The sequence below is a fragment of the Talpa occidentalis genome, unplaced genomic scaffold (assembly GCF_014898055.3).
Source record: "Talpa occidentalis isolate TD23 unplaced genomic scaffold, MPIMG_talOcc4v2.1 talOcc4.12, whole genome shotgun sequence".
NCBI classification, from domain to species: domain Eukaryota; kingdom Metazoa; phylum Chordata; class Mammalia; order Eulipotyphla; family Talpidae; genus Talpa; species Talpa occidentalis.
The window spans coordinates 41,764,658-41,788,594 of record NW_023601212.1 but is presented as its reverse complement, the minus strand read 5'-3'; the positions used below and the strand labels follow the sequence as shown (position 1 = coordinate 41,788,594).

General features: G+C 53.5%; 2 protein-coding genes across 6 annotated transcripts; one reads left to right on the top strand and one right to left on the bottom strand.

Moving 5' to 3' along the window:
* The first annotated feature begins 593 nt into the window (after positions 1 to 593).
* DDX39A (DExD-box helicase 39A) lies at positions 594 to 8,455 on the top strand. Of its 2 annotated transcripts, none has more exons than XM_037506009.2 (11): positions 594 to 728; positions 4,534 to 4,745; positions 4,868 to 4,995; positions 5,681 to 5,773; positions 6,124 to 6,307; positions 6,964 to 7,082; positions 7,361 to 7,492; positions 7,582 to 7,691; positions 7,790 to 7,934; positions 8,042 to 8,189; positions 8,277 to 8,455. In XM_037506009.2, exons 2-11 carry the CDS (start codon positions 4,538 to 4,540, stop codon positions 8,291 to 8,293), a joined length of 1,284 nt encoding a protein of 427 aa, XP_037361906.1. In that variant the 5' UTR covers positions 594 to 728; positions 4,534 to 4,537; the 3' UTR covers positions 8,294 to 8,455. The 2 variants fall into 2 exon arrangements, with proteins under 2 accessions (XP_037361906.1, XP_037361905.1); XM_037506008.2 differs by lacking the exon at positions 594 to 728 and adding an exon at positions 976 to 2,233.
* ADGRE5 (adhesion G protein-coupled receptor E5) lies at positions 8,418 to 22,626 on the bottom strand. Of its 4 annotated transcripts, none has more exons than XM_037506004.2 (20): positions 22,485 to 22,626; positions 19,640 to 19,690; positions 19,300 to 19,425; positions 18,954 to 19,109; positions 15,961 to 16,092; positions 15,276 to 15,422; positions 14,709 to 14,855; positions 14,276 to 14,322; positions 14,086 to 14,163; positions 12,656 to 12,833; positions 12,446 to 12,574; positions 12,043 to 12,266; positions 11,378 to 11,572; positions 10,375 to 10,566; positions 9,952 to 10,190; positions 9,767 to 9,833; positions 9,588 to 9,679; positions 9,333 to 9,501; positions 9,146 to 9,247; positions 8,418 to 9,070 (listed from the first exon to the last, which is right to left on the bottom strand). In XM_037506004.2, exons 1-20 carry the CDS (start codon positions 22,525 to 22,527, stop codon positions 9,041 to 9,043), a joined length of 2,544 nt encoding a protein of 847 aa, XP_037361901.1. In that variant the 5' UTR covers positions 22,528 to 22,626; the 3' UTR covers positions 8,418 to 9,040. The 4 variants fall into 4 exon arrangements, with proteins under 4 accessions (XP_037361901.1, XP_037361902.1, XP_037361904.1 ...); XM_037506005.2 differs by having other exon boundaries at positions 11,378 to 11,569; XM_037506007.2 differs by lacking the exon at positions 14,709 to 14,855.
* Between the last annotated feature and the right edge of the window lie 1,311 nt (positions 22,627 to 23,937).

Sequence of the window (23,937 nt, the reverse complement as noted above, 5' to 3'; positions counted from 1 at the left end):
TCAGTGGGGGGAGGGGGAAAAGTTAGCAAATTTTACAATAAAGAATAAAATAATGACAAAACACTCTGGCCTTGGTTTTGTGGTCTGAACCTGCACAGCAGTGTCTGGTCCAGGACAAGACCCTCAGCAAATGGAACTGATGCTTATGACCATTTCTCATTCACTCCTTGAGCGGCCGCTTTCTCCACTCCCGTTGCAAAACGTCCTGTCCACGCTGGAGTCATTCCTAGCTCCCGATCATCCCCACAGTCCTTTCAGAGCCTTCCCCCCTTAGGACCCAGGGGGCTTGCGGATTGGTGCCCAGCCCCAAGCCCAGAGGTCAAAACCCACCGTAGAGGCCACATTTCATAACGATAAGACTATAGCCACAGGCCAGTCACCCCGGCTTCGCAGCCAGTACTGAACATGGTGCCGCCCGCCCAAGGCAAACCCCAGATCACGTGACGGCGTGCCGGGCTCAGCCTACTCCCGCGCCTACTTATAGATTGACCAATGAACCCGAGCCATGAGGCACGCCCTTTTCCTTTTTCCACCAATAGTTTCTCAACGCTTCCCCCAAGTTCCAATCACCGCTTCGTTCTCTCTTGAATGAAAAGCTGGAGATCCAGTGAGGGGCGCTACAGTCGGACGCTGGAGGCAGGAAGCGCGGTACCGCGTGTGGGGGCGCGAGACCGGTAACCGAGTCGAGCGGCTCTCCTCTCAGCACGCGGAGGCGAACGGGGAACCAGGTAAGCGGCGGGGCCGCGGCGCGGGGCCCTGGCGCGGGGATATGGGACCTGCGGGCGATGTTGAGGGGAGACGCCGAGGGTTAAGGGGAGTTGGGGGCGCGAGGAGAGGGGGGCGGGGCGGTTGGGGTGTCCCGCGCGTGTGGCGGTGGCCGTTGGACGTCGGGGCGCATGCGCGAGGGGCGGGTCGGCCGTTGGCGCGCGGCGCTCGCGGCCCGCTTCCGGGAGGGGTTGTCATGGCGGCTCCCGGACAAGCGGGTGTTGGGGAAGGTTTCTTTCTGTTTCCATAGACACTGAAGCCGTGAGGGGCCGTCGGTGGATGGGGAGTGGGATGGGGAGTCTCGGAGGGCGAAGACTAGGTCTGAGTCGTCTCTGGGAGAAACCGGGGATTGCAGACCGGTCAGCCTTCTCCGGGAGGCACCCGCCCCCCGCCTTCCCCTCCCCCTTCGGCTCTGCTTTAGCTCTGCGTTTAGGACATTGGGGTACCGGAGATTTAGGGCAAAACAGATGTTCTTTGGAAATAGCAGTCGCGTGGGGAACAAATTTCGAATTCGAAATTCTCCCCTGGGGCATGAGTGTCTCTGGGTGCGCGTTTGTGTGCTTTCTAGTTTCGCGGTTCACGCGTCTTGGGCCCATAACAGCCACCCCGTCAGAAAGGGCAAAGCCCGCCAAATCCTCTCCTGACCTAATTGGTGCCGAGCTTTAGTTCCTGTCTGGCCACTTATAAAATTTTGTACCTCAAAATCTGTCCCCGAATCTCTCCATGAAACAGAGATTAGGATTAACCATATTTCTTTAATGTACACTATCGCAATCACCAAGGTTTGAAGCCCAAAGCAGATGACTCTGGCTCTTTTCCATCCACAGAATACCTAGAGGATGGTCCACACTATGGTGGTCCACCTTCTTCCCTGCTTAATGCCTCCACCCTAGTTAATCTTAATCCTCTTTTTTTCTTTGGTGATAGTTTCCCAATGTAACCACCATGTTACAGGGTTATTATTTCTTGGGCAAATCCTGATTAAGTCACTCAACTAAAAAGGAAAAAAAAAAAAACCCATAGATTCTTGGTTGCTTAGCAGATAAAGTGAAAACGCTAGACCCAAGCATCCTCCACTTGAACCAGCCAGATACTGTCTCTGGTCTCAAAGGATGCTTTTTGGACTCACCTCTCCTAGCTTCCTGTTGTCCTTTGGTGCCTGGGAAATAGTCCCCCCCCACCTTTTTTTTTTTGCCTGTCACATTATGGCTCTTGGATGGCCTCTTTCAAGAATCTGATAAGCATGCAAGCAGACTTTAGCCTCCAAATTCTGTCTTAAATCCTTGATTCTCGTTCATTCATTCAGCCATTACTATCTTAAGTAATGTGTGCCAGGCCCTGTGCTAGGTGCTGGGTTGGGCAAAGTCTGGCATGACTGGAGGGGATGCTGGCAGCAAAAGCCTTTCTAGAGCAACATGCGACAGAAGATTTGTGATGGTCCAGGAATAGAAAGTACAGTGGTGCTAAGGTATGTTAGTGGTGTGGCGTTAATAAGGGGTATGGGAGTGTTGAGGTGTGAGCATGGAGGGGGTCAGGTCCTATATGTCCTGGTAGGTCATGGTGAGGACTCTTAACTTTTATTCTGGCACAGTTTAGAGGTTTCCTCTGGCTGCTGTGGAGAGTGGATGAAGTAGAGTCGGAGGTTGGAAAATAGGGATTAGTGAGATTATTGGCATTAGCCAGGGAAGAGATGAGGCACCCAAAATACCCATCATCTAACTGTGGTAGCTTAACAACAGGGATATATTCTGAGAAAATGTGTTTTTGAGGTGATTCTTTTCTTATGTGGACAACATAGAATGTAATTACACAAACCAAAGTGGGTAATATCCTTATTACCCACCTAGGCTATATGGTAGAACCTATGGGCATCACTGTTGACTGAAACACCATTAAGTGTTGCATGACTGTCCTGGTACAAGGGAATATTATTCAGCCATGAAATGGCATGAAGTGCTGATACACACAAGTGCTGCTATGTTGGTGAACATTCACAATATAATATCAATGAAAGAAGCCAGACACAGTTACAGAGTGTGTGATTCCATTTGAAATACCAAAATAGGCAAATCTGCTGGAGGAGGCACTGATGCCCTCCCCAGACCCAGGGTACCTCTGTGCAGACCCTGTGGGTCTCCATACCCACTCTTGCCCCCCACCCCCTCTTTGAAAGAGAAGGGACAAGAGGTAACTGTGTCTATTCTGAGACCAGAATCACCTGCTGGGTCACTCTGGTGGCTTGTTCTAGTTGTGACTGCCTGAGAGGTGGGCAGTACCAGCCAGCCCAGGATGAGCATGGGAGGGTTCTCCCCCAACCATGCGTCTTCCCATCCCACACATGCCACCCACCCCAGAAAAAAAAGAAAAGCAAACCCACAGAACAGAAAGTAGATTAGTGCTCACCAAAGGGTTGAAGGGTGGGTGGGCTGATTTCATTTTAAGTATAGCATCTTTGAGATGATGAAATGTCCTAAAACTTACTGATGGTGATAGCACATGCCTGTGACTACACTGAAAACCACTGAACTATAATTTTAAGTGGTAAATTGTATGACATGTGAATATCGTGATAAAACTATTCTAACTTAAAAAAAAAAAAGCCGATGGCAGCTGGGGCCCACCAAGGGGCAAGGGTGAGAAGTTACCTGATTGATCTGGTGTTATGTTGACTGACTGAACAGAAGAGTGTGAGAGAGAAAGACAACCCTTGAGAGAATGGGACACTCTTTAATGAGATGGGAAAAACAGGCCTTTGTGGAGAAACAGTTTCTGCTCTTGGCATTTTGAGTTCAGCTTTAAAAGGGAGTTGTGGAAGAGATAACTGGGTAACTGCTCTGGAGTTGAGGGGAGAGGTTGCTGAGAGAGTTTGGGGGGTGTCTGCATAGATGTGGTGACAGCTCTGGGGCCGGATGAAGCCATGGAGAAACAGTGGGGTCAGAAACAGGGCCTCCATTCAGCTCGGGAAGAAGCAGACTGCTTTAACCCTTCTACCCCAGGCTGGAAGCTGGGTGGGGAGGGAAAAAGTTTGGGTCCCCTGTAGCATGGCTTGCACCCAGAAGGTGCGCTGTGTATGTTGAATTAAATAAGCCCTGGAGGTACGCTGAGCTTTGTATTTATTTACCATCTCAACTTTATTTTTATTGGCCCTGGACCAATGGGAGTCCTTTTCATGAGAGCACTTAATTATTCCCTTGTGCAGTCCACAAATAGTGGAGGAGCAGCAGGGTGGGGCACACCCTGCTCTCACAAAGCTTACGGGCATCCTGGCAGCTCCAGGTTTCAGGGGTCTCGCCCCATGCAGACCAGGTGGGTTCTTTGTGGAGTGACAGGGAGGGGCTTCCTTTACCCAGCATTGGAGCCTAGAGCCAGGCACAGCCAGGTCCTGGTGGTGGCAGTGGAGCACCAAAACTTAGGGTAGGGCCTTCTGAGTCTGACTGGCCCAGCCAGGCTGGAGATGGTGTGGAGTGAGGAGGGTAGTGACCACTGGAGAGGCCTGGGAAGGCTGTGAGGAGGAATTATGGATTAGGTTTTACTTGGGGTGGGAGGTGGAGAGGGTGGGCCTTTCTGTGGGGCGGGGGAGGCACTGGAGGTGTGGTTTAGAGGAAGGTGCGGAGCTATGGTCACAGCAGGCCGCAGCTGGGAGGTACTGCTCAGTGGAGCTGGGACCCCTGCAGATCTGCCACACAGCCCAGCCTCAACCTGCTATGAGCAAGTTTCTCAGTTTCCTCATTTGCTCCCTTGATCCTGTGCTCCCCTCCCCGTTCCCAGCACCATGGCGGAACAGGATGTGGAGAATGAGCTTCTGGACTATGAGGAAGATGAGGAGCCCCAGGCGCCTTCAGAGAGCACTCCAGCTCCCCCTAAGAAAGATGTCAAGGGTTCCTACGTCTCCATCCACAGCTCTGGCTTCCGGGACTTTCTGCTGAAGCCAGAACTCCTGAGGGCCATAGTGGACTGTGGCTTTGAGCATCCATCTGAGGGTATGTATCCTGGCTCCCCTGTGCCAGGCCTTTCCTTTTGCCCTTGTGTGTGTCTCAGCATCCGTGTGAAGTCCGCAGGAGGGAGAGTTGGATTTTTAACCCTTTTGCCCTCTCATCTTCAGTTCAACACGAGTGCATTCCTCAGGCCATCCTGGGCATGGATGTCCTGTGCCAGGCCAAGTCAGGGATGGGCAAGACAGCAGTCTTTGTGCTGGCCACCCTGCAGCAGATCGAGCCTGTCAACGGACAGGTAGGTGGGTGGACAGGTTAAAAACTGTTCTCATGCTCTTTTTGTGCGCCCTATGAAGTTAAGTACATTACTAAGTAACAAAACCTGAAAACACCCATAGACCAAGAAATAAAAGTGAAAAGTGCCCTCAGTTTTACCATCCAGAGACATGGCTGTTAGCTTAGTGTGTACATGTTTGTTGAAGGGGCCTCACACCAACAGGGTTGTTACTGCTATTGTTGCTGGCAGGCTGTAGCTATCTGCTCATGTCATAAAGGTGTATCCACTGTGTTGGGGACTAATTTAGGTGAATTCCAGTGTTTTGCTCTTGTCAGGCTGGGGCACACATTCTTGGGTATGTAAGCCCTCATTCCCTTAAGGTAGATGGTGAGGACAGGAATCCTGTGTGTGTGTGTGTGGGAGGGGAGGGGTTGTTGTGTTTGGTGTTGTGGAAGAAGGCAGGGCAGCCCTTCCCAGTGGTGAGAGCCAGCTAGAGGAAGCCTCTGGTATGGTGGTGGCACCAGCTTGGCAGGGTAGAAGCGTTAGTCTTGAGAGGAGGCAAGACTGTGGGAAGGTGGAGGCGTTTAGATTAAACCTTGGAATGATTCAAACCTAGGAAGGTGGGAGCCTGGTGGGCAGGGGGCCAGCTATTGTGGGGAGGAATAACGACAATGCCTTGAGTGTGTCTCTCCCACCCGTCTCCCAGGTGACAGTCTTGGTAATGTGCCACACACGGGAGCTGGCCTTTCAGATCAGCAAGGAATATGAGCGCTTCTCCAAGTACATGCCCAGTGTCAAGGTGAGTGTCCTCTGGCCAGCCAGGCACCACATGGCCTTCTGCAGCTTTGTTGGCCTCAGCTGGGCCCCAGCCCGCGTTTACCAAGCTTGGCTGAGCTGCTGCCTTTGAGGTTTGTGGTGGTTTATGCTCCTTAAAAGCCTTATGAATTATGCACATCCCCAGAGGCCATGCCAGTCCCAGCCTGAGGGCTGCTGTTCAGTGGAGCCATGGCCCGGCTCTCAGACTAGCATGTGTCCTGCAGGCCTTCTGATGGGGGTGGCTGGGGTCCATGCTGCCATTGGCACTAGTACCAAGTGGGTGTGAGCCTTCAGCCCCACGTGAGTGAAAGCAGCGTTTCTCTACCCTCATAGGTGTCTGTATTCTTCGGAGGTCTCTCTATCAAGAAGGACGAGGAGGTGTTGAAGAAGAACTGTCCCCATGTCGTGGTAGGGACTCCGGGCCGAATCCTAGCACTTGTGCGTAACCGGAGTCTCAACCTGAAGAATGTGAAGCACTTTGTGCTGGATGAGTGTGACAAGATGCTGGAGCAGCTGGGTGAGTATCCACACTGCTCTGTGGGGACCACATAGGCCCCAGCTCTATCCTCCCACCCTCATAGTCCTCAGACTTACAGCCAGGTGGCCCCTGACGGGGCAGGCGAAAGGAGTCCTTAGAGTGGGGTTACATGGGTGGCTGGCATGTAGACCTCCTGTAAGTGATTTTAGGGAAAGTTCAGTATTAGCAGACCTGCTGCTTTTGAATCGAAGCCAAACAGGGCCCCATGTACATGTTACTCTTGGAATACTGTGGTCTCACCATTTGCCAGGTTAGTTCTAGGCACCTGCCTGTCCTCAGTGAGCCCCAATAGGCTGGTGGGAGATAGGGCTTGTCCTGAGAGGCAGCTGCAGCTCTCACCCCAGCAGCTATCTCTGCCTCAGGCTGCTCTCCCTGAAGCGTGGCTCGAGGTGCACTGGCACGGCTGCTCCGCTCTGGCAGCGTGTAAGTGGACGGCAGCTCCTCCCGCCTATGCTGGCCCTGAGTCCAGCCTCTCAGGCACCCTGGACTCACCCCTCCCTCCATTGCTCGGCTCACACCGCCCTCATCATGGTGCCCACGTCTCCCTGGCACAGGTGGGGAGGGGCTGGGCCTTGTCTCGGGTGGGGTTCGAGGTCTGGCAGACACACCCACCCATTCCTTGCCATCCTCCCCAGACATGCGGCGGGATGTACAAGAGATCTTCCGCTTGACACCCCATGAGAAGCAGTGCATGATGTTCAGTGCCACCCTCAGCAAAGAGATCCGGCCCGTCTGCAGGAAATTCATGCAAGATGTGAGTAGGGCGAGACAGTGGCCAGGACCTTGGTGCAGCAGCCTTGGCCCTCTTGGGTTGGGGGCCTGAGCTCGTGCTGCTCCACGGAAACCCACAGACTGGGGGCCCAGCCTGGTCTCCACCTGATCTGGACAAGAGCTCAGCCCCAGCCTTTGGGAGAGAAGTATTCGGGGGGCAGCAGCCCCTCTGGGGAACATCGAAGCTTGGAGTTGCTCCCTGGAAGGTTCTGGGCAGACAGGAGACCAGGAAGTAAGCCCTGCCCGCCCCTTCCCGCACAGCCCATGGAGGTGTTTGTGGATGATGAGACCAAGCTCACACTACATGGGCTGCAGCAATACTATGTCAAGCTCAAAGACAGTGAGAAGAACCGCAAACTCTTCGATCTCCTGGATGTGCTGGAGTTTAACCAGGTGACTGACACTATTGTCCAGTCTGTTCTGGGCTCCTGAGTGGCTGGAGTACAGGACCTAACTGCCCTCACTCCCCCCTCCCCTTGCAGGTGGTGATCTTTGTAAAGTCAGTTCAGCGCTGCATGGCCCTAGCCCAGCTCCTTGTGGAGCAGAACTTCCCAGCCATTGCCATCCACAGGGGCATGGCCCAGGAGGAGCGGTGAGTACACCACCTGCCAGGCCCCAGGCACGCCCTAGAGGAGGATGACCCTCAGGAACCTGTATCTGACGGTTACCTCTTGTTCTTCCTGCACCCAGACTGTCACGCTATCAGCAGTTCAAGGACTTCCAGCGGCGGATCCTGGTGGCCACTAATCTGTTTGGCCGAGGCATGGACATTGAACGAGTCAACATCGTCTTCAACTATGACATGCCTGAGGATTCAGACACCTACCTCCATCGGGTGAGTATTCCCACAGAAGTGTCATGTTCCTAACATATCCTACCTAGCTAGCTTGTCCTGAGGTCTTCAACTTGTGCCTCAGGCCTGATTCTTGCTCCTCCCTGCAGGTGGCCCGTGCGGGTCGCTTTGGCACCAAAGGCCTGGCTATCACTTTTGTGTCTGACGAGAATGATGCCAAAATCCTCAATGATGTTCAGGACCGGTTTGAAGTGAATGTGGCAGAACTTCCTGAGGAAATTGATATCTCCACATACAGTAAGTGGTCTAGTGAACCCCTGGTGGGGGTGGATCTTGAGGATCAAGGGCCATGCCTCACTGACCTCCTGTTTGTGTGTTTTACAGTTGAGCAGAGCCGGTAACCATGTGCTGGCAGCCAGGAAATGCCTTACTTCCCAAATGCTTCTTCAGGTCCTCTTTCTAGGCAACAGTAGGTCTTTCTTTTTATTGTTGAGAAGCTGTAGATTTGTGTAAGAATAAATTTTTATTATGGAAGCCTGGCTCCCACCTTGTGTAATTCTGTTATTAGCAACCCATGGACAAAATGAATGGGCCTGGTCTGTGAGCCCCGAGTCAGCCAGCAACACCACCTTCTGTATTGGTTTGTTTTTTAATTTTTTAAGTGTCAACTTGGAAAGGTTTATCAGGTAAAAAAGAAAAAAAAACCATTACACAACATCCACAACTTTTGAAATAGTGAGAACCCTCTGTTCCAGGAGCAGATGGGACCTCTGTACCGTTAGCTTTAGTCAGTGGCCTGGAGGCTTCTCTCACCTTCGGTCTTAGCTTTACTTGGGAAGTTGAACCCCAGTCCCTTGGCTTCTTGTTCTGTAGCAAAGATGGCTGAGGAGAAGGGCCAAGCCACACACAGCTCTCAAGTTTGTACCAGAGGAAACGGGCTGCAGCGACTGCCCCTACCCCAAGTCACAGCCAGAATGGAACAGAAGCAGGCTCTGTAGGTCCAACCTTCCACTCCGGCTGGGTATTTGTTTAAGTGCCAGACTACACCTGTCAGGCCTTGGAGGGAGCAGGGCGGCAGGAGAAGGGGCACTTAAGCATGTACAAAAGCTGCTGAGGCAACAGGAGCTGCAGGCCTGGCCAGGACTCCTTCACATGCCAGACTCTGATGGTCTGAGGGCCTAGAGAGAAAGGAGCTGGTGTGGATTGAGATGCTCTTGGGGTGCATTCTCCCCCACTCAAGGCATAGCCCTTACCCGACTCTGGTTGTGGCTGGAGCCCGACGTGGATGTTGTAGCAAACTCTGAGTACTTGTTCCCAGTGACCCTGCAGGCCCACTTCCGGTATTCCTCCCTCACCTGCAGGCCAGGGTGCCAGGTCAGGGGAGGAGACAGGCTGGGGCTTGGGGGTCCACCGCCCACAGTAACCCTATTAGCAGCCCACCTTCTTGTTGAGCAGACAGTGCAGCACGAAGAGGAAGAGGCCTTGTAGACAGTTGAGGACAGTGAAAGTGTAGGTCAGCAGCCAGCTCCGCGTGTCGAGCAGGAACAGTCCAAAGACCCAGGTGCAGCCCAGCACAAAGAGCTGGGCGATGGCTGTGATGGTCAGCACCCTGGGGGAGGAGGGCAGTGGCAGTCAGGGGGCCTGCCTCATAGCCCATCCTCTCTCCTCCAGTCCCTCTCTGCCCTGTGCTGTCACCTAGCTTTCTTCAATTTTTTCATGTCTGGGTTGATTTCAGCAAACTTCTGAGTGAGCTTCCAGACAGTGGTCACAAAGATGACAGCATTGCACTAGGTAGGGAGCACAGGATTCATATTAGGGGCCTTTCTCGGAACTGTGGAGAGTTCCGGGCTCAGTGAGGGGGGTGGTGCAGTTACCAAAATAATAACGGTCACAGGTCCCAGGAAGCTCCAAAGAAAGCCATGGTCGCGGTCCAACCAGCAGCTGGGTGAGAAGGGGTGGATTCCAGTCAGTGCCCCATAATACCAGCTTAGATCACAGAGGAGAGAAGCTATGCAGACCTGGCATCCCACCCTCCGTTGCCCCGCTACCCAGCACTCACTAGCTGGCACGGCCGTAGCCTTGGATTTTGAGGGCAGCTGCGCTGGCAGCTGAGATGGCCACGATGAGCAAGGGCACACCATAGCCGATCAGGTAGAGCCAGAGCTTGCCCAGGCCCTGGCCCTGGAACACATGCACCACGAGGAAGTAGAGTTCCAGACCTTCTAGGCTCATCCAGCAGAAGGCGGCCAGAAACCAGTAGTGCAGCAACCCGGCCACCAGGCGGCAGCGCAGCCCCACCTGTGGGATGGGGGCAGGGCAGAGGGAAGGGCACTGAGTCGAAGTGGGGCCTTGAGGTCTCAACCCTCTGTGGGCAGGGCCAGCTGACCGGTCGCAGGAGAGGGGAAAGAAAGGGAAAGGGGGCTTGGGCCCACTGACCAGGGCCTGAGGTGAGAGTGGGGCCTTCCACCCAGCAGGGCCTCACCTGGCCACCTTCGTTCTCGATGCCCACTAGGAAGATGGTGGAGCCCACCAAGAGGCAGATGCAGAGGTGCAGGTGCACGGTAGTGCGGGAGCTCTGGATGGGCCGCACCAGCAGGAAGGTGAGAATGCACAGCAGCAGGCAGATCACGGACAGCGACAGTCCCACCTTGGTGATGAGAGTCAGCCTCCAGTCCTAGATGCAGGTGTGGTGGGCAGGGCTTGATTAATGCCCCTAGGCTTTCCAGCCCTCCTTGTAGTTCCTGGGACTTCATCTGTGGATCTCTGATCAGGGGCCTTGCCTCCTCACCCACCACTCCCTTTCTCACATCTGAGCAAGCCTGCTGTCTCTCAATTCTAAACATTGCCCCCTTCGACACACCATGGGTGCAGCAGGGATCTTCCTGTCTCTAAGCACCTGATCGGGCCTTCCATGGCTACTTCTCTGACCTCTTCTGTCCCTCCTATACCTGGCCAAACTATCACCTCATCTAGTCCCATGCTTTTTTAAATTTATGCATATAGGAACTGGTGTGTAGGCCAAAAGTGTGGGGGTGGGGTGTGTGAGAGGATTCACCAGAGAAAGAGTGGGGAGCAGAACAGGTGGATCCACTGAAATACATTGCTAAGGGGAGCTGTGGGCGAGACAGGAGAGGTCTGCTCTACCATATGTGGATCAGCTCTCCGGCAGGCCAGGGATCGAACTCAGGCCATAGCAAGGATAGCATGATGGTGCTGAGACTTAACTCCTACACCACGAGGGAGGCCTGAGTCCAACGCTTTTCAGCTTCCTTCTCTACATGTGCTCCCTCTATGCTCCCAGTGGTCAGAGGCCCTGTGCAATGGCAGGAACACTGTTTAGTTGCAAGACATAGGGAGGGGGTGAGAGGTGGGGCCACTAGGGCAGTGCAATCAGACAGAAGTATTTGAACAGTTAGTTAGGTCATACTACCCGGAACCGGCTGCCTGTACCTCTGAGCTTGTGAGGGTGACCCCAGGCTGCTCACCTCCACGTCATAGTGGGCCATGAGGATGGCAAAGCTGCTTAGGTGGTTGCACTGGCAAGTGGTGCTGTTACTCCCGCTGCCCAGTGTCCGGCAGCCCGTGGTGGCCCAGTGCCCGCCCCTGACATGGTCATGCTTCCAGAAGGCACAAATCAGTTCCTGCCGTGGTCCAGGTGTCTTCTGCTGGCCTGACTCCTGCTGGCCGGTGGAGGTGCTCTAAGAATTTACCCTGGAGCCCACTCTTGGGTCCCGAACTCAGGCTGAGCCTGGGGATTCCAGCTTTTCATTTGACAAGTATCTACTGAGTGACTACTGTGTGTGCCTGGCCAGGGGACACAGCAGTAAGCAGGTCAGACACGGGGGAGTAATAAAAGGTGATAAGTGGTATTTTTTAAAAAGAAAGGAAAAAGCATAGGTGAGAGGTGGAACATACTTACAGATGGTAATTCTATATAAGAGGAAGGTGGCATTGGAACAGGCTGGAAAAAGGTAAAGAGCTGAATCATGTGGGAGAAGTGTCCCAGGCAGAGGGTACAGCAAGTGCAAAGGCCCTGAAGTAGGTTTGAGGAAGGAGCAGAATGGTAGAAGTGGGGAAAGGCAGGACCACTATGACCCTGGCTATGGGGTTAACAGTAGGGCTGAAAACCCCCTACCCCCCAATAACTTACAAGATGGGAGAAGGCGAAGGTGACTGGAGAGTCAAGTTTCTCTGTATTCTTGTTACTCAGAAACACCGAGTTGATGGCTGAAACGATCCTCAGCTGGGCACCTCTGATGGGCCCCTCGTAAGTTTTTTCCAGCTCAGATATCTTTTTGGGGTCTAGATCCAAGGAGGCGTTGACCACCATTTTCTGCATGTTTCGGCTGGAGAAGATGCCTGCCACAGTGGGAACTGCGGGAGAAATGCTGGCTACCTTCTCCTGCCCTCCTGCTGCCATGTCCCATTCTTCCTCCTAATTCATGCTTCACCCGTCCCTGGTGATGCCTGGAATCCCTCCCAATGGGTCAGTTTCCAGCTGTTACATATTTGGAACCTCACCACTAGCCATATCCCAGCTCCTGCTTCCTCACCGATTGGACCCCTGCCATTATTTGAGTCTTCAGCTCCAGTTGCCACAGCCCAGTTCAGCAGCATCTTTGCAAGGGCATGGCCCACGGTGACATTATCATTCCCTGGATCCTTGATCATCAGGGACAGCGCTAAGGGGAGACAGCAGTGATTGGGGGCTCCAGGTGCAGGATGGGGCCTCAGGGCTGGGGCAGGACAGGATGATGCCTCACCTGTGTCTGAAGGCGAATAGTAGGTGAAGGGTGCTTTTGGCATAACCTTGGCAAGGGACCTCAGGATCAACTCTAGGTTGAAGAGCAGGATGGTGGCTATGTGGTGTCGTTCAGGAAGGGCGAGGGCCTCCAGGTCTTCAGGGTTTTCCAACAGATTATCCACTGATTGGATGAAACCCTGGGGGTGATGTGTGATAGTTGTTGGATCATTACTGTCCCAAAGACCCTGAGCTCACATTGGGACAGCAATGACCCAACAACTGTCATACATCTCCCTTCCACAGGGGGACACAAGGGAACGACTTGGATTGCCTGGGGGACAGGTTTAGGGGAATCATCTAGATACTGCAGTAGCCAGAAGATAAGGGGGTGGAGTACATACACCTTTATTATATGTATATGTATCATGTACATGTATTATAACAACAGTGGTGCCTGACACTCATCAGGCATGGGCCTGGTGTCAGCTTGTTCTAAGTCTGCACTATCAGAAACCTCTTGAGTTACATGTGACTATTGAATACTTGAAAGCTATCTGCACTGAAATGGTAGTATTTTGCATCTGTTGGGTTTATTTTATTTTGTTTCAATGCAGCCACTGAAAAATTTTAAATGGCATTAAGAGGCTCCTAGATTTCTACTGGACTAAAACTTGTCTCTGATGATCATGTAGGCCTGGCACTGTTCTTTGAGCTTCACTTCTGCTAGTTCATTAAACCTTCACATTGACTGTGTGAAGCAGGAACCATTGCCCAGAGAGGGGGAAGTAAATTGCCTGAGGTTGCACAGCAGAAAGTAGCAGCAGGGAGGATGGGGTTAATCAGGGAGTTGGGGGGATTGAATTGTGGTCTGGCTCCAAAAGTGAAATACATTTTTACTATTATTTTTTTCTTTCTCTGTTTCACCCAGTGGTGAGGTTCGTAACTGCTCCATTCTATGCTATCCCTCTCTAATGTGTGTGTCCATGTGAGTGTGCACTTGCACATTTTGGGGTGTGTATGTCTGTGTGTTTGTGTAATTATACAGTTGACCCTTGAATAACACAAGTTTGACTTGCAAGGTTCATTTTTACTGATTTTTTTGCTGATTTTTTTCCCGATGGTGTCTCTGAAGTCATGGATTTGACCAACCTTGGACAGATGTTGGTTGGTGAATCCACATATGCAGAGCCTTCGGATACAGAGGCCCAACAGTAAGTCATATGCTGACTATAAGTTATATATATATATGCGGATTTTTGACTGTGAGTGGCGTCAGTTTCCCTAACTTCCAATTTGTTCTAGGGTCAACTGTATATATGGTATGTGTATGTGTGCGTACAGACACATGTCTTTCTCTTACCCATGGCTCCTGCTTGGGTACCTCACTTCACTTTGAGGCATTTCCTGGCCACCCACACTGTTCTGGGGACCCCTAGGTCCTGCCCGTACCTTGATGGTGTTCTGGGGCTCAGTTGACTTGAATTTTCTTTCAAGATCCTGGACTTCTTTAAAGTAACTGGAGAGTCTCTGGGAAGAAGGAAGATGAGGGTCAGAGAACCTCAGGAGTAGGTGGAGGAGCTTGGGGAAAAATGGGCTGTAGAGGGATTCCTGTCCCCTGGTCCCCACTGGAGCCACTCACCTTGCTCTTGATTTCAGGAGGCAGGGTCGGGGTGGGGAAGGTAAACTCTGCAGGGAACAAACAGGTCATTGTGTTGTGGGGAGGTCTGGGGTCAGGTTAGGTCTGGGTGCTGGGGATGTGGAGAAGGGAGTCAGGCCCCTCTCATGTCTGTGTACCACCCCCTTCAGAGTGGAAGTGCTGCCTGCCCCCCCAGACCTCCATCTGCCCTGTTTGGCTGGAGATGAGCCACCTGGTGACCACACATCCCTGAGTTAGACTCAGAGCCAGGGGCTTGTGCAGAGGTGGCCCGGGAGCCCCTTGTGGATGGTGAAAATATTGACTTCAGGGGGTGGGGAGTCAGGTGGGGAAGATCTCTGCTAGGGACAAGCAGTGGATTTTCAGGTGTGAGACTTCCTGGAAGAGGAGGACGTCTGGGTCAGGTGGGACCAGGTACCTTCACAGACGGTGGTTTTCTGGTTATTGGAGAATCCAGGTTTGGGCACCCAGCCCTGGGGGCAACGGCACTTGTATGAGCCCGGAGTATTGACGCAGTGGGTGGAGGTGTGACACGGGTGCTGCCCAGAGCTGCACTCGTCCACATCTGGAGACAAGAAGGGGGTCAGGCCCCTCCCCTGTCTGTCTCCCTCTCCCTTCTTCCAGGCTAAGCGTCTCCCACCGCTGCTGGCTGAAGGTGATGCCACCTGGTGCCCACACATCCCCGAGTGGGGGCCTGGGGCTCATGGAACTGGGGCCAAGGCCCCACATGCTGCACCTGAGCCCCGTGCAGATGTGCTGGCTGTGAGAATACTGACATATCTTCCTCTCGGTTAAAAATCAGCTGCCTGGGCCCTGGGGGATCCTTCCCTTTGGTTTCTTCCCCAGAGTCCCTCAGATATTTTCACATTTAGTTTCTAAAGCTTTTTGTGCTGCTTGACGTGTGATCAGGTATGGACCATGGTCAGGCATGGACTGAGATCAGGTGTGGGCTGTGGTCCCGGGAAGGGGGATCTTGGTTCTGCACCTTCACAGACAGTGTTGTTTGGGCCATTGGGGGATCCAGGGACCGGCTTCCAGCCAGGGCGGCAGCGGCACTCATAGCCTCCCACGAAGTTCAGGCAGTGGGTGGTCTGGTGGCAGGGGTTCAGACCTCCGGAACATTCATTCACATCTGGGGACAAAGCCAGAGGGTCAGGTCTCCACTCATTACATTAGCTTCTCACTGCCCAGCACCAAGGGCCTCCATCTGGCCCTTCAATTCACCCTCAGTGCATCTTATGATGTCCTCCCTCAAGATGAGTGTGGCAGGGACCATAGTCCCCAGTTCGTAGATGGCAAAACCAGAAAGGAAACTGAGTCATAGAGGCTGGACTTCCTGGCCAGAGAGTTTGCCTGCTCCTTCCTGAGCCCCAAACCCAGGTTCCCCTTCTGGAAACCAGAAGTGATCCCTCCCTGTTTTCACATGAGAGATGAGGAAGGGGCAAGGTCTGGGGCTGCTCACATGGCCAGGGGTCACCACAAGTGAACCCCAGTCCCAGAAGGCCCTGCTGCTTCTCTGCTCTGTGTTGGGGTCTCTGCATCCTTGGGCAGCACCCTGGCAGGCCCTTGACACTGCGGGAACCTGAGCATTTTCTCCCTCCTCTGCGGCAGGACCTCTCAGCTCTTCCCTAGCTCCAGGGCAGCCTCGTGGCATCCTCCAGGGCCTCTACCTGTGCACAGCTTCGGATCCTTCGGATTGAGCTCAAAGCCGGGCTGGCACTTGCAGGTGTAGCTGCCCTGAGTGTTGACGCAGATGCTGCGACTTTTACATATTTTGGGCTTCTGCTTACATTCTTCCACGTCTGTAAGGGGAAGGAAAAGGTGATAGGTGCCTACAGCTGTAGGAAGCTTTCAGGGTTGGGTGTCAGTCACGTTTCCTGCCATAGAAACATCCAGAAGTTGCCACTGTCTCCTCAGTGAGTGGGTGCCATTTTTAATTCACTTGGAGGCATCCTCTGGGTGATTGTGGTGGGCAAGATGCTCTGTTGTCCAGATGTGGCCTGAAGCAGCCTGAGTCCTCTCTGTCTGCCAGGCCCTGGACCTTCAACCTTCCTAGGCAGCTCCAGGCCGGGCTGGGGACCTCACAGCCCCCTGTGTCCCAGCCTGAGGATTTAGATGAAGGCCAGAGTGGCCCTTCCTGGGAACTGAGTGCAGGGAAAACGCTCACAGATCCTTTAGTTCATGATGATGTCTCCCCAGCACTCTGCTCACTGTGTGACTCCTCCTTAGAATCCGGTGGCCTGGCTGGACAGTACTCTCTCATCCACATTAACTGAGACTCCATCTCCATAGAGACAGACAAGACCCACCCCTGAGCCCAGCCCCTGGCAGACAAGGCTTTTGGGCAGGGTGGGGAAGTGGGTGCAGGCTGGGGTGGAGAGCGGGGGCTGATATCCAGTATGAGGATAGTGCAGGTGCCTTTTTCTGACCCCCCGCTGGACTGGCAGGAATTGAGAGCCCACATCTGAGCAAGGCTAGCCTTGGGTAAAGGCTGGGGGTTGGAGAGGGGAGCAGGTGCTGCCGGGCGAGGAGTGACAGGCATTTCTGTCTTTTCAGCCCTTGGTTTCCTATTAGGGATGCAGACCTGTAGGCCGGCTGAGTGGCGCTCACCCTGAGTCTTCTGTCCCCAAGTGGTCTGGGCCTCCTCAGGCTGACCTCTGTGGGTAAGGGTGGGCTGGGGCTGTGGTCCCTGGTGAAGCCCTCTCTCACCATCTGGGCTGAACAGGAACCTCTTCCATTTATCCAGCTCTCCAAGTGTGTGTGCAGGGTCCATGTAACCCAAGTCACAGTCACCTGAGCTGCCCTCATTTCCCCATGAGCTGGAATTATTGGGCAGGCTTAGGGCAAAAACTCGCATAGGGAAACAAGCAGAGACTGAGCATCCAAGAAATGTGGTCCGATGCCAAGAGGCATTTTCCTTAGGCAGGTTGCTGGCCAGGAGCAGGGTATGATGGACCCAACCTCAAATCTCAGTCCTGACCTTCCAGATGGGGTCCCTAGGTCCATCTGCCATGAGGAGCTGAGATGACCAAGCCTGTGTGGGTTCCGATGAGGACAGGTCTCATCCCCGACAGTCACTGATGATGGTGAAGTGGACGAATGTTGTGCTGAAACACACTTGATTGCTGCCCCCTTTTTTGTTTTACACAAATAAGATGCCAGGTGGCAGGACGGGCATAGCAATGGAAGTTACCTTCCGTGAAGGGTTCTGACTCTTGGGGTTCACAGAGGATAGGAAGATCACAGTTGCCCTCTGACATCTGAGCAAGTGGGGTGAGGAGCTCAGGGTGTGGCTGAGGTCTCCCACCCATAGCAGGCCCCGCTGCCATGACGGGTAGAGGTGTCCCTGGGACAGTGGGATGGAATGCTGAGGGAGGGGCGAGGCACAGACAGCCCAGCTGTGCCCGTCACAGAGCTAGGGCTCCAGGTGGCAGGCTCTGATCCATACCAGCAGGCTGCTCTCCCTTGTCACCCACCCTGAAGAACATGGGGGTCCTTTTCCCACCTCACTCTTGTTCCATGTCTCTGAGCAGCGGCCAGGGCCCTCTTCTCTCTGCCCTGGCCTGTCCTCACACAACACATCTTCAGTAACCACCAGCACTATCTGCACCAGGGACCTGAGCTCCCCCAGCCCAGGCACACTGAGGGGAAACCACAACCGCCATGTTTGGTTGTGCCAGTTGCTCACTGCACAAGGGCATCTGTCAAGAGGTAAGTGGAGGCTAAAAACCAGCCCTCTCTCCATTCCCCAAACACATTGTTCACCTGGAGGTGATGACAAGCCTTTTCGCAGTTCCGATGAAGACTATGTGTCCTGTGACCAGGCCACGTGGATGGGGCACAACACTCTCCCACAGGCCTCTGAGGACCAGCAGCACCCAGGTGGGGAGCCCTCCCACTGTATCTCATGCAGGTGCTCCACCCCCTTCCTCTAAGTGTTCTGTATTGACCTCTCTTGGGGAAGTCATGGCTCCTACAAGCCACTGCTGGCCCCGTCTGCCCCTGTGGATGACTAAAGCCCCCGCCCCGGCCTGCCTGCTCTCCTGGAAAGCAGGAGAGCCTGGTGGTGCCTGTAAGCCCAGGTCCTCTTGGACCCAAAGTCGTCAGGCACAGCCATGGAAGGGGTGTAGCTGAGGGGCATTTGGGGGTCACACTGGGGCAGCATGGCACCCAACAATGCCCATCTTGGAGAGGGTTTAATGATAATTTCAATCTAAAACGCCAATAACCCATCACTGTTGTGTGCTTTGTAATTTTGCATATCTCTCCAGCAATTCTGAAATAAGCACCATTGTCACCTCTCTTTTGCAAATGGGTAAACCAAGGCACAGATTGGTGAAGTAGTGTGAAAGTCACAACAAAAAGTAAAAGCTATTTTTGTTTTCATTTGTAAAAAGGATTCTTAAAAAAAATAAATAAAATCACAGCTTGTATATTAGCAGTGATTTCTCAGTAGGAGTCCCCGCCAGCATCACACACTCACCTGTCAGGTGGCCAAGTTAGGATTTGGGCCCTTAGCTCCCACGCCACCCTGCCTGTCTGTGCTGGTGGGACGGGCACAGGCTGCACCTGTAATCATGACCTGCACCCTGAACGTTGCAAGAATGGTTCTGGTGACACCCAACCATCACAGATGAGATGGAAGACTCAGGGTCACTCTTACCTTGGCACGTGTTCTCACTCTCATTCCTGAATGTTGTTCCCCCAGCCACAAGCTCATATCCTGGGATGCACGTGCAGTGGTAGCTCCCATCAGTGTTCTGGCAGTCTGCAAATCTCCCACAGGACACTGTCAGGGGTGGCCCACACTCGTTGATGTCTGGAATACAACAGGCCAAAGCGTCACCTCCTAAAGATGTGGGCTTCCACAGGGCAGAGATCGCCATCCTCTATCTGATGCTCCAGCATTGAGCCTGATGCTTAATCAGAAGACAGATTCCACCCCACAGGCACTGGATCATGCATCACAATCCCCATGAACCCCTCCAGCACCCCTCAAGTCTCTGTACCATCACAACTCTCCGAGGGGTTGGTGATGATCTCTCCAGACAAAGAACTGAATCCCGGAAGGCAACGACAGGCGGTAGCGCTGACACATGTGGAGTTTGGAGGGCACCACGGAGCACAGGCTGCAGCTGTAATTGTGGAGACGGAGACCACAGTCAGAGGGTGAGGGCTGAACCAGGGGCTGAGGAGGGGCAGGTTCATCTCCAGAGGAATGGCCCTGGAAAGGGTGGTCCTAAGCTTCAGCCTGCAACAGGCCTCTCCCCTCTGGGCTGAGGGGATGTGTGTGGGGGTCTGGGGCCCTTCTCCAGGCTCTGGTGTGAACTTTGTTGTTCCCATACTCACCCCTGGGCTTCCGGGATCCAGCTTCTGATAGAGTTAGCAAGACACACAGCACTGGAACAGAGAGAGGGAGTGTCAGGGAGCTGCTGGAACAGGAAGGCCTGAGTGGACACATCTGGGGGACCAGGAGCTGCTAACTCCTCCAGGCTCATGCCCTGTCCTTGGCTAAAGGGGAGATTAATCTGAGTACCTCCCTGGGTTCAAGATGCTGACAACCCGGGAGTGGGTTTCAGGATCTGAGGGATGGGCAGGACCTGAGCCAGGAAGGGGGCCAGGCAGGCAGCAGATCTGACTCCAGCTGAACTGTGGACTGAGAAAACAAACTAGCCAGGTAGAGAGATTCACATCCCAGACCCTGGTCAGGTTACCTCACCGCTCAGTGCCTCAATTTCCCCATCTGTAAAGTGGGAGTGATCTGGGGGCCCACTTTCTAGAGTAGTATAACATGCAGGCACTGCTTCATGTGTCCAAGTGTTTACTATCATTTCTTTATGTAAAAATGGGGAGACTGAGCCAGGTGTTCTTTCAGACCCCAGCACTAAGGCGCTCTGGGCCTACCTTCCTCAGTTCTCAGGTTCACGCACCGTATCCACATCTATCAGCCCCGTGACAGGCCTGGGAGCCTATGGTGACATTTCACCCTGGGCTCCCCACACACAGGAAAACATTGTGGGCTCTAGTTGGGGTGGTACCAAACAGACCCCTCCTTTCCTGCTGTTCCTGCAGTTCAGTGTACCCCACTCCCAGGGCATGTCTTGGAGGACCTTCCCCAAGTCACCAGGGGTGCTAGAGGCAGGGAACTGTGAGCTAGTCGTAAAAGAGGGATTGATAAGGAGACAGCGATGGAAAAGGAGAAAAAGAGGAGATAAAAACGCAGAGAGAGGGAGTGTGGGAGGGAGAGACAGAGAGAGAGAAACGGGGGAGAGAGAGGGAGAGAGGCACAGGCCAAGAGAGAATAAAGATGAGAGATAAGAGGGAGATGGAGAGAGAAACCAGGCAGAAGTTAAGACAGTGATAGAGATAGGCAGACAGATGGTGGAGATTGGACAAACACGGAGATAGATATGTAAAGAGGGAAGCTATTAGAAAGGGGGTGTCAACGGAAGGGAGGAGACAATGACAGCAGCAGGTAGAGGCTTGGGGGAAATATCTGGTCTCTGCCCATGTGGGGAAGCTGGGGAAGCATTTCAGACCCTGATGATACGGGGAGACCCAAAGTGGGGTGTGTGGTGGGGAAGAAAGAATGGGAGCCCAGGGACGGTGGGAATGAGTCACTTCCTGGGAGGGATGACTCATGGCTGACCTACTCTGGAGGGGCTCCCAGAGGAATTCTAGAGGCCAGCTGGAGGTGCTGTTGGGGGTACAGTCTAGAGGGTCCCTCAACCACTTAGCCCCTATGCCAACTTGGGTTCCCCTCAGTCCAGCAGGGCAAAACCCCCGCCCAGAAGCCCTCAGCCCAGGTAAACAGGCTGGAATGCCCTGCTCCTCCCCCCATGAAGATCCCTCTCCTTCCTCTCCAGCCATAGGGCTTCTCTAGTTGTCTCCTCGCTGGGACTCAGTTCCTCTTTGCAGGACAGACCACAAAATGACCTTCTGTGCCAGGATGGGACCTGGGCTGGTTTGTGCCCAGCTCCCAAGTTTCCAAATAGCAACTTTTGTGCTCTGAATAGCCCTGGGAGCCAGAGGCTCTGGCTATGTCCATTCTATGGATGGACAAACTGAGTTCAGGGAGAATCTGTTGAGCAGAGAGGGGGCTTAACAAGGTGGAATCGAAAGGTCCAGGTCCGCAGACTATGAGGAGGAGCTCATTCCCTCAGCCTGGTCTGGGCTGTGCTCTCCAACCCCCTAACCCTGCACTGGGCCTTCTCCATCTGGGGTCTTGGAAATGACCCAAACAGGAGCTGGAGAGAAGTTGTTTGCTGTTTATGGGCTCCCAGTCCATCTGGTTTGCATTTCCCTGGCAGTCCTGAGCGGTAGGATTCTTGCTTAGGGACCCTGTGTGTGGGTGGGGCTGCCACCTCTGCTTACTTCTCCAGCCCATGCCCAGACCCGCCAGTGTACTACCCAGCAGAAATAATAGTAACAACAACAATAATCCTGTTTGCTTAATTCTTACTATGAGCCAGGAAGAGTTTGTCTGTGAATGTACTCCACACTTAACACGGCTCTAAAAAGTAGAGACAGGTCTGACTCCACTTTACACATGTGGAAAGTGAGGTTCGGGGCTCTATGAGTTGGTAACCCCATCAGGTATGCTGAATGGACCCCTGTCCCTAGCTCCTGAGCCTGGGCTAGGGATTACCCAGAGTTCTTGCCTGTCACCCTGGGTAGACACAGGGAACCCCCATCCTGTGGTTGGGGATCCGGTTGGCACTCCAAATGCCATTTCTGCATTCTCTTTGTTGCCCAGTTGCTCAGGCAACAAGCTGTCCTGATAACTGTGAACCGTTAGGGCCACCTTGGGTGTGGCAGAAGCACATGAACAGGGAAGTCACAGCAAAGTCAAGTTCAAACTTTCACCCGGCAAAATCCCTTCAGCCCACAGCTGAGTTCCGCTGGGTCTGAGATCAAGAATGGGGGGGGTTTCTGGGACTTCCCGTGCCACTGAGACAACAGGGGATAAGTTGGGGGTACCCTGCAATGGAGGTTCTGGCCCCCAGGCTCCTTGGCACTCCCCATGCCCTCTATTAAAAGCAAATGCCTTCGGGTCCTGGTACACATTTTTTGCCTCCTTTCTTCCCCTGTGGTTTCCTCCACCCTGAGCTGGGGAGCTGCCACCAGATCCTCCCATTTCTCCAAGGTGGGGGGGGGCAGTCCAGAACCCAAGGGAAACCCCCAAAGCTCTCACCGAGAAGAACGAGGAAGACACTGCCGTGGTGGGAATCTTCCATGGTCTGAGTTGCTGGCAGGAGAAGCAGAGCATGGGGCAGGACCGTCAGTCTCTGTGGGCTGGGCAGCTGTGCCTTGTTCCCAGGCTGCCTGGTCTTTATGAAGTGGGGGCAGGGGAAAAAGCCACAGGCGCAGGGCCCTCCCCGGAACTGGCAAGGCAGCTGGAAGCCAACAGGAAAGTGCAATAGAAACACAGACCCAGAGGCGCTATGAGCACACACACACACACACACACACACACACACACACATGCACACGACAACCTGCTTTCAAATCCTTTACCCCAAGTTCCTCCATTTCAGCTACTGACAAATCCTTTGTGCACAGTCGCTTGTATCCCAGGGAAAAGTGGGCATCAAGACGGGGTGATCGGGGGGAGTCCTGTCCAGTGCCCTTTGTGGGTTGGGCACTGGGGAGAGGACACATCAGAAAGCCCAGGGCATCCACGTGAGGGGCCCCCTGTGTTCCCTGCCTCGGCACACCAGAGTCTCTGGGGCCAGCATCTGTGCTTATAGTCCCTTCCACCTGTTTTTCAGATGGGGAAACTGAGGCACAGAGAGCCAAATAGGAGCTGGGGGAGGGCAAAAAAAAACTTATGGGTGCTAGGCAGGCTCTGGAATCCTGGGGCCACCACACTTCTGGAGTTGGCTTTCTGGCCAGCGGTTCCGCTCTGGACACTTATCTCAGGGGCTCACGGACACTGCCTTGATCAACAGAGAATCACATGAGGGGAGAGCTCTTTCCGTTTCCAATAAGTCATGTGACTGGCTTGTCTCTGTAGTGATCTAATAATTTTTTAACATGTTATAATATATAAAGCACTTAATCCGAGCCAGGTCTGAGTCTAGGAGCTTTGTCTATTTCAGAAGACCTGTTGTTCTAATTTCCACTTTACAGAGCGGGAACGGAGGCCCAGAGGCAGGCAGCCAGGTCCCCTGGGCCCTAGAGGAGTTCCAGGTCCAGGAGCCGGTCTCTGTGGATGCTAGTGTGTCTTGAACAGCTTGGTGGTCCTGAGATTTCGCTGGGGACAGTATCCTGCTAGAATCCAAAAACCATTTTTATCTTCTTTGTGTTGTTATTTATTTTCAGTTTATGGAACTCTTTGGGGCAACAAGAAGGGTCTTCCAATTAAGGCGTCAATACTAAGTTTCCTTTTTTAATGAATGGATTCAACGATGCAAAATTGATGAAAATTGAAGAAAATACTAACTTCAAAGGGGGAGGATTGTGGATTAAAAGTCACTGATGGGCCTCCCCGGTGGCACAGGGGTTGAGCGCTGGGTTGCAAAGCTGCCCGCTGCCTCTGCGGCGCCGGTTCGATCCCCAGCTGCTCCCCGGCCACCCGAGGAGGGTCCCACATGGCGCGCAGACCTCTCCTGCCGCCCGCTGCTCCCCTCAGCAGTGTACTTCGG

Coding starts and splice junctions, on each gene's coding strand:
- DDX39A (XM_037506008.2), top strand. CDS start 2,181: ATGCGACAGAAGATTTGTGATGGTCCAGGAATAGAAAGTACAGTGGTG. Junction 5,774..6,123: donor AGTACATGCCCAGTGTCAAG/GTGAGTGTCCTC, acceptor CTACCCTCATAG/GTGTCTGTATTCTTCGGAGG. Junction 7,493..7,581: donor ATGTGCTGGAGTTTAACCAG/GTGACTGACACT, acceptor CTCCCCTTGCAG/GTGGTGATCTTTGTAAAGTC.
- ADGRE5 (XM_037506004.2), bottom strand. CDS start 22,527: ATGGAAGATTCCCACCACGGCAGTGTCTTCCTCGTTCTTCTCG. Junction 12,575..12,655: donor CTATTCGCCTTCAGACACAG/GTGAGGCATCAT, acceptor GTCTCCCCTTAG/CGCTGTCCCTGATGATCAAG. Junction 9,502..9,587: donor AAAAAATTGAAGAAAGCTAG/GTGACAGCACAG, acceptor CTCCTCCCCCAG/GGTGCTGACCATCACAGCCA.